General features: G+C 40.8%; 1 protein-coding gene across 1 annotated transcript; it reads right to left on the bottom strand.

The window, feature by feature from the left end:
* Nucleotides 1–744: 744 nt before the first annotated feature.
* Nucleotides 745–15,586, bottom strand: LOC139313489 (vomeronasal type-2 receptor 26-like). Its single transcript, XM_070939084.1, has 5 exons — nt 15,470–15,586; nt 14,222–15,058; nt 12,676–12,894; nt 2,983–3,112; nt 745–1,649 (listed from the first exon to the last, which is right to left on the bottom strand). Exons 1-5 carry the CDS (start codon nt 15,584–15,586, stop codon nt 745–747), a joined length of 2,208 nt encoding a protein of 735 aa, XP_070795185.1.
* Nucleotides 15,587–15,982: the final 396 nt, after the last annotated feature.

Genomic DNA, 15,982 nt, shown 5'->3' with positions numbered 1-15,982 from the left:
CTTCCTTCCTTCCTTCCTTCCTTCCTTCCTTCCATCCATCCACCTTCCTTCTATGTAATATTTGGAAAAAATATTAAGAAGAGAGCACGAGCAGAAAAATATCCATCAATATCAATTTCACATGAGCTTATTTATTAATAAAGCATGTTTCTCAATTAACATAATAGAGAATAAAACAATATGGTTCATTTCAATGCTAGAATTAAAAAAAACCTCTAATAGTCAATTGAAAGAAAATGTCAGTAGGAAATTCAACAAAGCTTCAGGAATCAGTGGAAAGGAACAAGCTTAAAAACACTGAGAGTGTAACAAACCCAACATATTCTTAAATATGCTTTTGATTAAAATTAATAAAATGGGAATCTATCATTTTGGAAATTAATATCCAAATACACCATATCAATGTTTATTATCAAGCTGATCTTTGGGACAACTAACATTAATGAAAAAAGTGGGTGATCGTTGCAGATTAACAGACATTCTGAGATTACTCACATCACTTGATTTCCAATGGTTTAATGGACAAGGCAATCTCTAATTTCCTCTTTTTAAAGAAATGAGATCAAATTGAAAAATATCCAAGATCAAAATGAAACCTCCCAATCCCTGCAGAAACGGATGTGGAAATGAGGCATTTAATGGGTTTTTATGTAGTGGTCTTTAATATTGTAATCCAGCTGGAGTCACCTGTGTGTAGGTTGGGTATCAATATAAATGTTTCATATTTGTAATCAGAGATTATAATCAGTGATTCTTGTGCCTCATTATATTCTCTCTGCAATTGAGATTGGGTTTAAATAGGATAATGTAGCATTTGGGGAAAAAGATGCAAGCCAAGAGACCAGCCCCAGAGGCCAAAATGGAGAAGATCTCCACGGCCACCATGGACTTCCCTTTGGTGCTCAGGTAGGTGGGGAGGAAGCTGATCCAAACACTGCAAAAGACCAGCATGCTGAAAGTAATGAACTTGGCTTCATTAAAGCTGTCAGGCAATTTCCTAGCCCGAAAGGCCACAGAGAAACTCATAAGAGCCAGGAAACCCAGATAGATGAGAACAACATAAAACATTAAAGCTGAGCCTTCATTACATTCCAAGATGGCCTCTCCTACTAAAGAATGGAAGTCAAAGTTGGGAAATGGAGGAGAGGTTGCCAGCCAGGTGGCACAAAGAACTGCTTGTATCAGGGGACAGGCTAAGACAATGGAGTTAGTCAGTGGTTTTCCTAAGAATTTCCTTGTCTTGTTCCCTGGCTTGGTGGCCATGAAGGCCAGAACCACCATGACAGTTTTTGCCAAGATGGAGGAAACCGCGAGGGAAAAGAGAATGGCAAAGGCAGATTGTCGGAAGAGACAGGTGAGCTTCCTGGGTCGACCAATGAAGAGGAAGGAGCAGAGGAAGCAGAGCAGGAGGGAGACCAGGAGGATGTAGGTGAGATCTCTGTTGTTGGCCTTGACAATTGGTGTGTTGTGATTTTTACGGAAAATCACCAGAACTGCCAATGTGATCACAGAGAGAGAAAGAGCGAGAGAAACTAAAATGTATCCCAGCGTGTCTTGATAGGCAAGGAAGTGGATCTTCTTGGCAATGCAGTGGTCCTTGTCCTTGTTGGGATATTGGTTTTCCGGGCAGGGATCACAGTGAGCTGCATCTGAAATCAAAAGTCAGTGTGAATTTCTTGGTGAATCAACAAGGGCAAATCATCCATCCATACTGACCGTGCTGGGAATGTCAGCTTTGGAAGCCATATTACCCTGGAAACTTCAATGCTGCTACCTTCTCATGTGTAGGAAACTAGGAGGTGGGGTTAGTAGAGGGGTTGCCTGTAGACATAATAACATTCTTCCTGTTGGTCAAGGTCAGGGCGATCCTGCATCTGGAGAAGGAGTGGTCGGAGTGATGTCTAGAGATGGAACGGCGGTTGATTGGAGCATGTGATCGATTGAGGATTGAGGGGATGGTTTTGGGGGTTTTGATTTACTGAGGGAAAACCCGGACCTTTAAGATTCAGGTTTTCCCAGATGTGCCAGTTTACCTATTCTAGTAAATAGAACTTTGAAAATGCTTGCCTCAGAGTCTTTACTTGGAGCTGGTGGGGTGGGGGTTCTGGAATGCTGACAGGGAATAGATTAGCCAGAAAAACTGGCTCTTGGCTCAAAGTCTTTGCTTTATGTTTCAAATCAAGTCATTCAAATTTTTTTGAGGGAACCGTGAGCAGACATAGATAGATGTATCTGCTCTGTTTCTGACAGGCCTATGAATTTCCTGTGATATCAAGTGTTCTGATAGAAGAAGCAGGTTCTTAATAAAAACTAAACCTTCTAATTAAAGCTAAAGAATCTCACTCCACATTCTTTCACAAAAAGATTGGGGTCTTGTTTTCCTGATGGGATGTAAAAGTAGGAGTAGGAAGCCTTGTAGGGAACCCATGAATTGTGCTCCAAAACCAACTGTCAACCCTGAAGCTGAGCTGACCGAAGCCATTTTTGACAGCTTCGGTGTTGCCACATAGGAGCTGAGGGATAAGGAGCGGGCATTTTAGATAGCTGGGATTTTGTGGCCAAAACAAAATACTTCTCAACAGGCAATCAGGCAGCAACATGATTGGACCATGTGACTGGATTGCTTTGAGAAAATGATAAACTTTTACTTTTAATTACGTGTAAACTGTAGGAACAATCAGAGTCAGTTTTCACCAGATCTGTGCCAATATGGTATATCCAATAAAGCTATTCTTTGAGGAATCTACCTGCTTTGGAGTTTTGCTTCATATGGGTGTATTACTTGGAACCCTGTCACCAACCTGTATTAAACTTATGAGGGGCAAGAAAAGTGGTCTATGGAGTAGTACAATTTAGAGTCATGAATTGAGAGGGTCTGCTGAAAAGAAATATGAATTTATTGAAGCATATAAATCCTTCCAAAATTAATATTTTCCACTGGTTTTCTTGATCCTGGAAGAGCTACATTTAAAGTGTGTCTACCTGTCTGATTAGAAATGGTTCCTTCTGGACAAGGGTCACATTGGTAGCAGCAAACCGGCTTTCCTTCTGGAACGCTTCTTTTCTCTCCTGCATGGCATCTCTTCATGCCACACCTGGCAAAGGGCACCTTCTAAAAAAGAGAAGAGAGATACTGTAGGTGGCCCCAGCAATGAATATGCTTCATTTATTCATTTGTACATTGCTCTTTCCATCTTTAGAACGCCTTCAAAAGAAATGGTTTACCAGAAACCAGCATAAGCCAATGCAATCCTGACCCACCAATGGACTCTGGAGATTAGAACTGGGAGCTCAAAATGCAAAGGAAGGTTTGTGACGTGGAGCTAGAGCTTTTCTAAAAGAAAGAATCGTGAGGATCCAACTGAATGGAAACGGTCCATGGAAATCATTCCTGCCTGCTTTTACGGTGTCCAGGGTTTCGAGCAGGAATTCTTCCCAATCTTACCCCATCTTGAACTTTTCAGATCTCAAATCTCAAATGTGTTCAACTCAAAAGCATATTTTTTCATCCAATTCCTGAATGTAATGGTTTCCCAGTGCTGTGCATCCTCTGGAATGAATGAATCCTTTGCTGAATTTACAATGTTTCCTTCCAGCTCACCTTTGTGGCCCAGATGATTTCATCGGAGTTAATGGTGAAATCTTGTCCTTGGGAAGCCGTGGAATCTATTTGCCCAACTTTCATGGGGACAAAAGATTGATTGGGGAGGAAAAGCCAGTTGAGAAGATCATAACAATCAGACACCAATGTACTTTCTGAAAAGGAGATTTCCTCTCCAGCACTGTTGTTGAACTTGATGTTCCTCAGATAGGGAAGAACCTGAAAGAAAAGACAGCTGGATTAATTGGCTGAACACCACACATAGGACATCCTGATTTCTATTATAACGTCATGGCCATCAGCCTAGGAGATGGGTCTATATCTGAGAAGCTAAATGATGGAGATCTAAGCAATCAAATCTAAGGTACTCAGATTAGGACCATGTTGAGTTCTTCTGCATATGCTGAGTTTGACAGAAGCTTAACACAACAAATAAAGCAGTACAAGAAATGGTACACTCTCAGGCAACCACTGATGTCCTTCCAGGAACTTCTAGGAAGCTCTTTGCTCTTATGAATAATCGGTTTAGTTTAATTCTCTTTTTCCGCCATCTATCTCTTTTCAACAAAAACCTCTCAATTAATTCAAATGACAGTTTTCAATAATTGCTATCTTAATCTCTTCTGAGATACATTTTACATACAGATATGTAATCAGTAAATCTAGAAATGCATAAAGATAGTTTTCTACCTAGACACCTACCTATCATTTATCTGATCTGTGGATCAAATAAAAAGTCACTGGGATTACCTGCCATGATTGAATATTTGAGATCCTCTTTCCAAGCCTCATCATGGTTGGTTGTGCTCCAGATCCATGCATTGCATGTAATGCTTGTGCCACAGCATAAATGGCATTGTAGATATTGTAACTCTCACCTTCCATGCTTGTTTCAAAAATGTAAGAAGGTAAACTTTGTAAATTCTCCCCTCCTGTACATTGTTTCTCCCCCTTTGGAAAGATCCTGCCTGGAGTGTCCATCATGCAGAGAAACAACCTTTCCCAACATGGAGGAAGAAAGACATCCCCTTGTGGCTTCAAGGGGTCTAAAGACAGGAGGAAATGACTGAATTCTGAGACATCCCCAGTGTGGGGCCTCAAATGCAAAGCCCCATGGAAGGGCTTTACTAGTTTTGATACGTCTTGATTCCCCACCACACTAAGTTTCCAATGGGAAGTTAAGATCCAAACTTTCCGAAATGATGTCTTTCTCAAATATTCATAGATACCCATTACCACCTGTACATTTTTAATACAATTGGGGTCTCCAAATAGAACAATCACTTCAGCTTTATACCAAGTCTCCGAAATATGCAGTATTTTCATCATTGGAGTATTAAGAAAATCCGATTTCAACTTTTCAGTGAAGGCCACGCAGATCTCCTTCTCCTGGAGCATTGGCGTCAGAGTTGAGACGAAACGTTCTCCTCTGTCATCTTCAGGGGCTACCAGCCCAACCCAGTTCCATTGAAAATGCAGGAGCAGCTGCACTAAACCCACATACTGAGCAGATTCACTGGGATTAATCCAGAAGAAAGAAGGATAAACTTTTCTGTCTCCTTGAGTGAACTCAAAGCCAACGCCTAGCTGGAGAAAGTGAGATTTTGATTTTAAGGGTCACCATTATGTGGATTATTGGCTCACTGAGTGACAAACTTAATTTTCTGGCTTTGTTAGGAAGAAGGAATACATATTAGGAAGAAGAGATTATGTATTTTGCCTTGTGATATTGTGTCAAATATCTTTTATTTTATTTTATTTTTATTCTTTTATGAAGAATAGATTAGGAAGCAATTCCTCTTGGCAAATACCACATTTCAATATATCTCATTATCTAGCACTTTTGGCTTCTATAAAAACATATCTCGACACAAAAATATAAATATAGGTCCCTCAAAACCCCTTTGTTTTCCACCTTTAGCTTCACTGTGTGCTTTGTTGTTTGTCTACCCCATACTCTATCCAATGAGGCCCTCTTACCTGTGGGACCTTGAAGATGCTGAAGATGGAGGCCATCTGCCTTGAGGATCTGGGGTTGAGATCTCCGATGACAGAGAGCAGAGGATCCTGCCTGTCACATTTGTAACCTGGAACCATTTGGCCTCTTGTGGAGAGAAGGGAGAGGCTGATTATGGAAATCTCCTTCTGAGTCTGAGAATTGCTATAGATGTGGAAGCCAAGGGTGATGTTGGGGAGGAGAAGCAGATCCTTGTTGACCTCTGTGACTGCAAATACCAATGCTACGAACTGCTGGTAGTTCTTGGGTAGGACTCTAAAGTGAGAAAATCATCAGGGAAATTTTAAGGAAAGCTTGTGTGGAGTAGGTCATGTCATTTTTAAAAATGTCCTTTGCAGCAGGAACTCCCAAATTCCTTTGGGTTTTTTTCATTGTTAAGGCTGTTCCTTGATTAATGGCCTTGACAGCAAGGAGAAAATCCTGTTTATCCATATCACAGATCACTTTGCTCCAATGAGTATAGTTCTTCCCAGTTGCTTCTCTTCCACCCTCATTAATTTTCTCCCTTCTTGAAGGAGCTTCTTCAGGTCTGGAAACCACTGTTGAGCAGTAGGTATGACAGCATACGTTTACTGAAGGGCCATTTATGAGCAATCCTGATTCCCAAATTGATGGATTTTTTTACAACTCCTTGACACTGTAAATGGGTTGACCTCATCTTTGATTTTTGTATCAGGAGTTTATGTCCAAATTTATACTGTAAGTCAACTTCTTCACTAGGCCAGCACAGTTTCTAAAGTGTTTTCCTTCCTCACTTTTTTGGGTGGTTTATTAGCTTCCTGATTGAGAGTCCTGGAAAGACTGAGAATTCTTGCCTATTTTATGAGTTTGGTTCTTTATTGAGAAAAGCACAAATATCTGAACTACACTAGGGCATTGCAAACCTCACTAGAACAAATATTTCTGATAAGAGTCCTTGAACAAACCAAATAATTATTTACATGTTTCATTTTTAAGTGAAACTTACAAAATCTCCCCCAGAAATGAAGAGGGTTTTTTTTTAAAGGATTTGAAGTAGAATGAATATACAGTTCCCATGGGAAAATTACCACCAATAATGACATCACCAGGCCTGTAAAAGTCTCTCGTAGTGTGTACAGTGTTTGTCAACACACATCCAGTTTGCATCTTCTTTGCAGAAGTTGGAGGCAGGAGCCAGAAGAGCAGCAGCAGGAGGAGGAGAGGCAGCCCAGCCATCCTTCTCACCTTTCCTCCTAGATCAGGAACCAAAAGGGTGTTTTGTGTGTGCAGAGACTGAATTTGAGGGAGCCCTTGAAATCTCAGCAGAGCTTTAGCAGAAGAGAGATAGTCTGTGCTGCCTGAATGGCCCCAAAGCAAATTTATATTCAACTGTGCTTCCTCTTACCTGTAAATGGTCTGTGACCAAAGAGGTTACTAAGGACAGACAAGTCTCACCAAACCCTGAAGTTGCCTCTTCACAACACAAGGCAAGGTGACATGTCCTGCCTCCACTGGGAGAACTCGGAGTATTTAATTTAAAGCAGGTTTCAACTTGGAAGATTTTTGTGGGTAGAAATCCATAGGGGATACATTAGAGATTGCTGTTCTTCTGATAATTGCATGGAAAAGCAATTTTCTTATTTACTGAGCAATACACCAGATAGAGAAAAATGAGTTTGGATTTCCTATTATTAATCCACAGATCAGATGCACTGGACAATCAAGGTGGAATTGTGTATTTGAGTCATGTGAAACTGAGCATGTGCACACAAGGTGGAGTTTGGCTTCTTCCATAGGTTGTTTGGATAGTATAAGTGTTGATGGGGCATGGTGGCCCTTGACAATCAATTGAATCCTAGTAAGTCTGGGCAATCATACCAACACTGGGATGGAATAAGTGGTTTATAAATACTAACATGGCAGGTGATGTAATTAGACACTAATTCTTCCGATAGACCTTAATAGTTGGCAAGAGAATTTCTCAAGGTATTAGGTTAAATTAAACTCTATGTGAAGATTTTCCAACAATGAGTTGGAATCAGAAAAGTTTGCCTGCTGTGTTTGTCTTGGGAAGCAGGTCTTCAGAATTGTGAACTGGTGTGGGAAAGACACCATCACCAAATGGCAAACGTCTGGGTTGGCTGAGGTAATAGGAGTGTGTCCATGGTATTATGTGGTTCTCTCCATTCCCTGGAGCTCTTTCCATTCAGTGTTAGTTGGAGGGGAGACACTGAGCCCCAACCTCTGATTTTCAAGGTACCTCAATGAGTCCTTCTCCTTTCAAAGTCAAGTATCACCCTTACCCTGAGGGTATTCAATTATACAACCAGTGATTGACCAAGCAATGAGGTCAAGATTTTGCCCTAGTACCCGAAGTTTATTGAATGGGGAGGAACAGTCTCCATTTTAATCCTAGTAGAATCAAGCAGCTGTGGATGATTGGTCCTCCCAGCACTGGGAACATTGGATCTTTGATCTTGCATGACTTGCTTAGGACTGCTGTGCACTCTGGTTGTCTTCCTGGACACTCAGCTCCTCCTCCAAAAGCAGATGTTAGTTAGGGTACGTTTTTTTCTAAAGCTTCGATTTGTTCAAAAGGATGATATTGAGCTGTGGAGAGTCTGAATGCCCCAAAATCAACAAAGAAAATGGAGGCAAGAAGAAAGGTTGGAAGCAGAAAGTCTCTATTATTGGGATCAGACCAGGAATGGAACTGGATCAAGCATAAATTCATCCGTGAGAGAGATGTTGTTTCAGCATCTCTCAAGGAGGTCGTGGCTAGCCCCCTCTTCAAGTAACTGACCCTATCGTACTGGCCAATGTCAACCCTGAAGCTGATCTGGCTGAAGCCATCTTGAGGGTTCAGTCAGAGGTGGGCTGCACATACGTTAACAACCGGTTCGCCAGAAATGTTCACCTACCTCGCTTGTGCGCGGCTTCAAACTCTCTGCAAATCTTTTTAGGCAGCCGCAGTGAGTACAGCAGGCGAGGCGTGGAACTCAGCTGGGCTGTGTGGGTGGGACCAGTGAGCCAGAGTGTTAGCAATGTAGGACAGAATAGCGCTAGGGCCGGTGGGTGGGCCCAGCCGGTGGTCAGGACTACCAGTTCCCCTGAACTGGTCTGACCAGGCAACAGCCCACCTCTGGGTTCAGTGCTGCCACACTGGAGCAAAGGACTTTTACTTTTAATTTGGTGAAAACCAAAAGGCCCCTCAGAGTTAGATTTTATGTGCCCATATAATCTTTCCAATAAAGCTATATGTCAGCGTTCCAAATTATGATTCCCTCCAGCGCTGACATGAATGAGAGAGGGAGAAGCTTTGCTTTAATGCTGAGATGAACTTTTACCTAGTTCCCTGCTCTTCAGTGGATAGCGTTACCTGGGTGACAGAGGGAGGGGGGAAATTCCTGTGAAAAGAAAGTGCTTGGGACGAAGAGATGGATCTGCACAATGGCCAATGAGACATTGGGGTTGAAGAACGGAAAGGGAGGAGTTTGGAAGGAGGTGCCAGTTTTGGCTGCACACAGAGTTCAGGGATGTCGTTCTTCTATTCTTAAACAAAAAAAAGATTCATTAGAGACCTTGCGTTTGAGAATGAAGTTTATTTAAGATAGCAACGAAACCTGACACTATTCTTATTTTGGATTCCACCTGCCTTGAAGTTTTTGCTTGCAATGGATCTATTATTTGGAATCCCCACAGCCAATTTTCACCCAGTATGCAATATGCCTTCTTTTTTTAAAATTTATTAATCAATTTGTTTTATTCCACTGAGTGTCCCTGTTATCTGGGAGCATCGTCAATATTATAAATAAGAATTTCAAAAAGTGTCATTTGGTCCTTGGAACATTTATAAATGGTAGTGTTGGGAACACTTCTCAGATTTACACTTCTACGCACACTTTCCCCCCCATCTACACCCCTCTCCCAATTTAAGGAAGGAGGTGCTTTTACTTTTGAGTGGCAGTTCTGACATCCCACCATCAAACTGCCCCACAGGATCTTACGCCTACTTGCAGACATCCATTGTTTGAATAAATGTACACACCACCAACTAATAAAAAATAGCTATTCTTTTGGGAGACTCCCTTTAACTCCCTCCAATCATGACTTTATCCATCTCCTGCTAACATGTTCATTTTTTCATCAAGTTCATTCCTCACAACCGAGAACCCTCTATGTTTCTAAATTCATTTCCATGCCTTTTAAGCAGGGGTGAAATCCAGCAGGTTCTGACAGGTTCTGGAGAACCGATAGCGGAAATTTTGAGCCGGTAAATACCATCTCTGGCTGGCCCCAGAATGGGGTGGGAATGGAGACTCTGCAATATCCTTCCCCCAGGAGTGGGGAGAGAATGGAGATTTTGCAGTATCCTCCACCTGCCACGTCCATCAAGCCACACCCAAAGAACCGGTAATAAAAAAATTTGGATTTCACCACTGTTTTTAAGTCCTCCAATTTCCCCATCTTGATTGTATGCTGTAACACACACACACACACACACACACACTTCCTAAAGACTGAATTGTTCCAGACAGTCACTGGAACAAAGTGAAAAGTGTTCTTGTTAACAGTTCATATCAATTTCTCTGTCAAACACAGCTATCTTGGTTTTTGATATATAATTTTTCAAATGCATACTCATAGCAAGGATGTATATCTATCTATGGAACGATTTTTGGAAATGATTCGAGTCCTTAGATAACATCTGCATATAGTAGTACAAGACATTTGTCTTCTCAAATAACCACTTTTTAAAGTATTTCCTGACCTCTTATCTCTAATTTCTTTAAAGAAATCAGAGAGTATCATAAAACAAGGTCTTCCTCCCTACTCAGTAATCAATTGTTTAATTATTTGTTCAAGAAAGAACAAGCCATGATGTATTCATCTATCTATCTATCTATCTATCTATCTATCTATCCATCCATCCTTCCTTCCTTCCTTCCTTCCTTCCTTCCTTCCTTCCTTCCTTCCTTCCTTCCTTCCTTCCTTCCTTCCTTCCATCTTCATAACAGTCACAAAGAATAAATAAGGTATGAAAAGCTGCGGCCAGAAGTTAATCACATGATCTTATTGATGAAAAATGTAGCTTTCTCACTTAAGTTAATAGAAATTAAAACAGTATGGTTTATAGAAACTCTATACCTTTAAAAAATACTAATGGCCAATTGAATGAAAAAGTTAGGAGGAAAAGGCAAACCCTTGCTCATCTATTGAAAAAAAATCTTAAAAACACTAATAGTCAACAAAACGCATTTTTATAGCCAATCAGATTGAAAAAAGAGAACAGGCATGTTGGAAAGTAATAACAACATCTTTACCTTATTATCATTTATTTCCAAGTTGATCATGGGGCCTAAGAAACTAAAATGTATCCCAGGGTTTCTTGATAGGCAAGGAAGTGGATCTTCTTGGCAATGCAGTGGTCCTTGTCCTTGTTGGGATATTGGTTTTCTGGGCAGGGGTCACAGTGAGCTGCATCTGAAATCAAAAGTCAGTGTCAATTTCATAGTGAATCAACAAAGGAAAATCGTCTGTCTATGCTGAGAATGCTGGGAATAGGTTAGCCAGAAAAAACAGATCTGTTCTCTGGCTCAACATCTCTTCTTTAAACTTCAAATCTACTCATTCAAACATTTTTTTTTTGCAGGAAAGGTTTAGCAGATATAGGTAGACAGATCTGCTCTGTCTCTGACAGATCTTTGAAGACAGGTCTGGGAGATCAAGTATTCTGATAGAAGAGGCAGGTCCTTAATAAAAAATAAAGCTTGAATCTCACACCCCATTGTTCACAAAAAGATAGGTGTCTGGTTTTCCTGATGGGATGTAAAAGTAGGAGTAGAAAGCCTAGTAGGGAACCTATGAATTGTGCTCCAAAATCAACTGAAGCTGACCTGACCAAAGCCACCTTAACAGCTTCAATGTTGTCACGCTGGAGCTGAAGGATAGGGAGGGGGGATTTTAGATAGCTGGGATTTTGATAGCCAGAACAAAATATTTTCTCTTGGGAACCAAGGACATTCTCACACCTGGTCAGAGGAAGATGGAGTGATGTCGACAGGCAACCAGACAGCACCTTGATTGGACCATGTGACTGATTGTTTTGAGAAAGTGACAAACTTTTAATTAGGTGTAAACTGTGGGAATCTTCAGTGTCAGTTTCCACCATATCTGTGCCAATATGATACATCCAATAAAGCTATTCTTTCAGGAATATACCTGCCTCGGAGTTTTCCTTGATATGGGTGTATTACTTGGAACGCTGACACCAACCTGTATTAAATTTATGAGGAGCAAGAAAAGTGGCCTGTGGGATAGTACAGTTTAGAGTCATGAATTAAAGAGGGTCTGCTGAAAAGTATGAATATATTGAAGCATGTAAATCCTGCAAAAATTAATATTTTCCACTGGTTCCTTGATCCTGGAAGATCTACATTTAAAGTGTGTCTACCTGTCTCATTAGAAATGGTTCCTTCTGGACAAGGGTCACATTGGTAGCAGCAAACCGGCTTTCCTTCTGGAACGCTTCTTTTCTCTCCTGCATGGCACCTCTTCATGCCACACCTGGCAAAGGGAACCTTTTAAAAAAGAGAAGAGAGATACTGTAGGTGGCTCAGCAAAGATTATTCTGCATTTATTCATTTGTATATTGCTCTTTCCATCTTTAGAACGTCTTCAAAAGAAATGGTTTACCAGAAAAAGCTCCAGAGGGAGTCAGGCCAATGCAATCCTGACCCACCAATGGACTATGGAGATTGGAACTGGGACCTTGAAATGCAAAGGACATGGAGCTTGTGACATGGAGCTACAGCTTTTCTTAAAGAAAGAATTGTGAGGATCCAACTGAATGGAAACGGTCCATGGAAATCATTCTTGCCTGCTGTAATGACGTTCTGAGTTTCGAGCAGGACTTTTTCACAATCTTACCTCATCTTGGACTTTTCAGAAGTCAAATCTCAAATGTATTCAACTCTAAAGCATGTTTTGTCATCAAATTCCTGAATTTAACGGGTTTCCCTGTTTAAAGGGTGTTGTGCATCCCATGGAGTGAATGAATCCTTTGCTGAATTTATAACGTTTCCTTCCAGCTCACCTTTGTGGCCCAGATGATTGCATCGGAGTTAATGGTGAAATCTTGTCCTGGGGAAGCTGTGGAATCCATTTGCCCAACTTTCGTGGGGACAAAAGATTGATTGGGGAGGAAAAGCCAGTTAAGAAGATCATAACAAGAAGAAACCAATCCACTTTCTGAGAAAGAGACTTCCTCTCCAGCACTGTTGTTGAACTTGATGTTCCTCAGATAGGGAAGAATCTGAAAGAAAAAGACACCTGGACTAATTGGCTGAACTCCACACATAGGACAACCTGGTTTCCTTCATAAGGTGATGGCCATCAGCCTAGGAGATGGGTCTATATCTGAGAAGCTAAATAAGTTCCGTGGATGGTGATCTAAGAAATCAGAAGTAACATCAAATATTCAACTTCATCCCCACATTTTCTTTATCATGATATTTGTATCATGGCTTCTTCAATTCAAGTCTTACAAATTACATTTTTAATTTTATTTGAGTCCATTAGAAATGTATTTTAGGAATGATTAAATAATTAAATCAAAGGGATTCTTGGTGCTCTCTGAGCATGGTTGTTTTCTTGCAGACCTTTCATGGCCTAAACCGGATAACATTGAAAGTGATATCACTCCCTTCTAGCGCTGATGATGGTACCTAGTTGGGTCATTAAATGTCTGCAAGAAAACAACCATATTCAGAATATGCTAGAATATTCTCCTTTATTGGTAAATACTCTCTATCGTAACTTTGTAAGCTAGACTTTCTCTAGCTCAAAGAGAACAGAATGAAGAAGTAGATCTGACCAAGTGGGGGCCATGTAGAAGGTTTGTCCTGCCCTGGTTTGTCTCTTCACTGTCCAGAGAGGAATAATTTAGCCTTTGATGTTGAAAAGTCTGATGAATTTTAGATCAGGAACCCAGTAGGACCAAGTTGAGTTCTTCTTCATATGCTGAAGTTGACAGAGACTTAAGACAAGAAACAAGGCAGTACAAGAAACGGCAGACTAAAAAAAATGGGGTGGATTCACAAGTAATTCTAAGCCACAACAACCAACATTAATACAAACTGAGTGTCTTTTTACAGATTGAACTCAGGCTACAAACTGAGAGAAAACAAGGAGGTTCTACCATGCTGACTAGGACTTCAACTGACCTGTCGAAGCATCTTCCACAAATGCACTCAGATTAGGACCATGTTGGGTTCTTCTGCATATGCTGAGCTTGACAGAAGCTTAACCCAACAAACAAAGCAATAGAAGAAATGGCACACTCTCAGGCAACCACTGATGTCCTTCCAGGAACTTCTAGGAAGCTCTTTGCTCTTATGAACAATCAGTTTGATTTAATTCTCTTTTTCCGCCATTTATCCCTTTTCAACAAAAACCTCTTACCAATACTTAATTCAATTGCCTTAGTTTCCCATAATTACTATCTTAACCTCTTCTTAGATACATTTTACATACAGATATTTAATCAGTAAATCAAGAAATGCCTAGAGATAGTCTTCTACCTAGACAACTAGCTACCATTTATCTGATCTGTGGATCAGATAAAAAGTCAATGAGTTTACCTGCCATGACTGAATATTTGAGATCCTCTTTCCAAGCCTCATCATGGTTGGTTGTGCTCCAGATCCATGCATTGCATGTAATGCGTGTGCCACAGCATAAATGGCATTGTAGATGTTGTAACTTTCACCTTCCATGCTTGTTTCAAAAATGTAAGAAGGTAAACTTTGCAAATTCTCCCTTCCTGTACATTTTTTCTCCCCCTTTGGAAAGATCCTGCCTGGATTGTCCATCATGCAGAGAAACAACCTTTCCCAACATGGAGGGAGAAAGACGTCTCCTTGTGGCTTCAAGGGGTCTAAAGACAGGAGGAAATGACTGAATTCTGAGACATCCCCAGTGTGGGGCCTAAAATGCAAAGCCCCATGGAAGGGCTTTACTAGTTTTGATACGTCTTGATTCCCCACCACACTAAGTTTCCAATGGGAAGTTAAGATCCAAACTTTCCGAAATGATGTCTTTCTCAAATATTCATAGATACTCATTGTCACCTGTACATTTGTGATACTATTGGGGTCTCCAAATAGAATAATCACTTCAGTTTTAGACCAAGTCTCCGAAATATGCAGTATTTTCATCATTGGAGTAGAAAGAAATTTCGATTTCAACTTTTCAGTGAAGGCCAGGCAGATCTCCTTCTCCTGGAGCATTGGCGTCAGTGTTGAGACGAAACGTTCTCCTCTGTCATCTTGAGGGGCTACCAGCCCAACCCAGTTCCATTGGAAATACAGGAGCAGCTGGACTAAACCCACATACTGAGGAGATTCACTGGGATTAATCCAGAAAAAGGAAGGATAAACTTTTCTGTCTCCCTGAATGAACTCAAAGCCAACACCTAGCTGGAGAAAGTGAGATTTTGATTTTAAGGGTCACCATTATGTGGATTATTGACTCACTTTGAGTGACAAGCTTTATTTCCTGCCCTTGTTAGGAAGGATTACATATTAGGAAGAAGAGGTTATGTATTTTGCCTGGTGATGATGTGTCAAAAGCCAAGGGAATGTCAAATTAATACAGAGACTAGACTAACTACACTACTTTTATGAAGAATAGATTAGGAAGGAATTCCTCTTGGCAAATACCACATTTCAATATATCTCATTATCTATCAATTTTGGCTTTATAAAAACATATCTCGACTCAAAAATATAAATATAGGTCCCCCCAAACCCCTTTGTTTTCCACCTTTAGCTTCACTGTGTGCTTTGTAGTTTATCTACCTCATACTCTATCCAATGAGGCCCTCTTACCTGTGGAACCTTGAAGGTGCTGAAGATGGAGGCCATCTGCCTTGAGGATCTGGGGTTGAGATCTCCAATGACAGAGAGCAGAGGATGCTGCCTGTCACATTTGTAACCTGGAACCATTCGGCCTCTTGTGGAGAGAAGGGAGAGGCTGATTATGGAAATCTCCTTCTGAGTCTGAGAATTGCTATAGATGTGGAAGCCAAGGGTGATGTTGGGGAGGAGAAGCAGATCCTTGTTGACTTCTGTGACTGCAAATACCAAAGCTACAAACTGCTGGTAGTTCTTGGGTACGACTCTACAGTGAGAAAATCATCGGGGAAATTTTAAGGAAAGCTTGTGTGGAGTAGGTCATGTCATTTTCAAAAACGTCCATTGTAGCAGGAAGTCCCAAATTCCTTTGGGTTTTTTCATTGTTAAGGCTGTTCCTTGATTAATGGCCTTGACAGCACGGAGAAAATACTGTTTATCCATATCACAGATTGTTTTATACTTCTCCATCAGCCCTCCCTTCTTCAC

The sequence above is a fragment of the Pituophis catenifer genome, unplaced genomic scaffold, assembly GCF_029215685.1.
Source record: "Pituophis catenifer annectens isolate HBS135680 unplaced genomic scaffold, rPitCat1.0.hap2 SCAF_1, whole genome shotgun sequence".
Classification (NCBI taxonomy): Eukaryota; Metazoa; Chordata; class Lepidosauria; order Squamata; family Colubridae; genus Pituophis; species Pituophis catenifer.
Note: the sequence above shows the minus strand (reverse complement) of the source record. Positions and strands in the feature narration are given on the sequence as shown.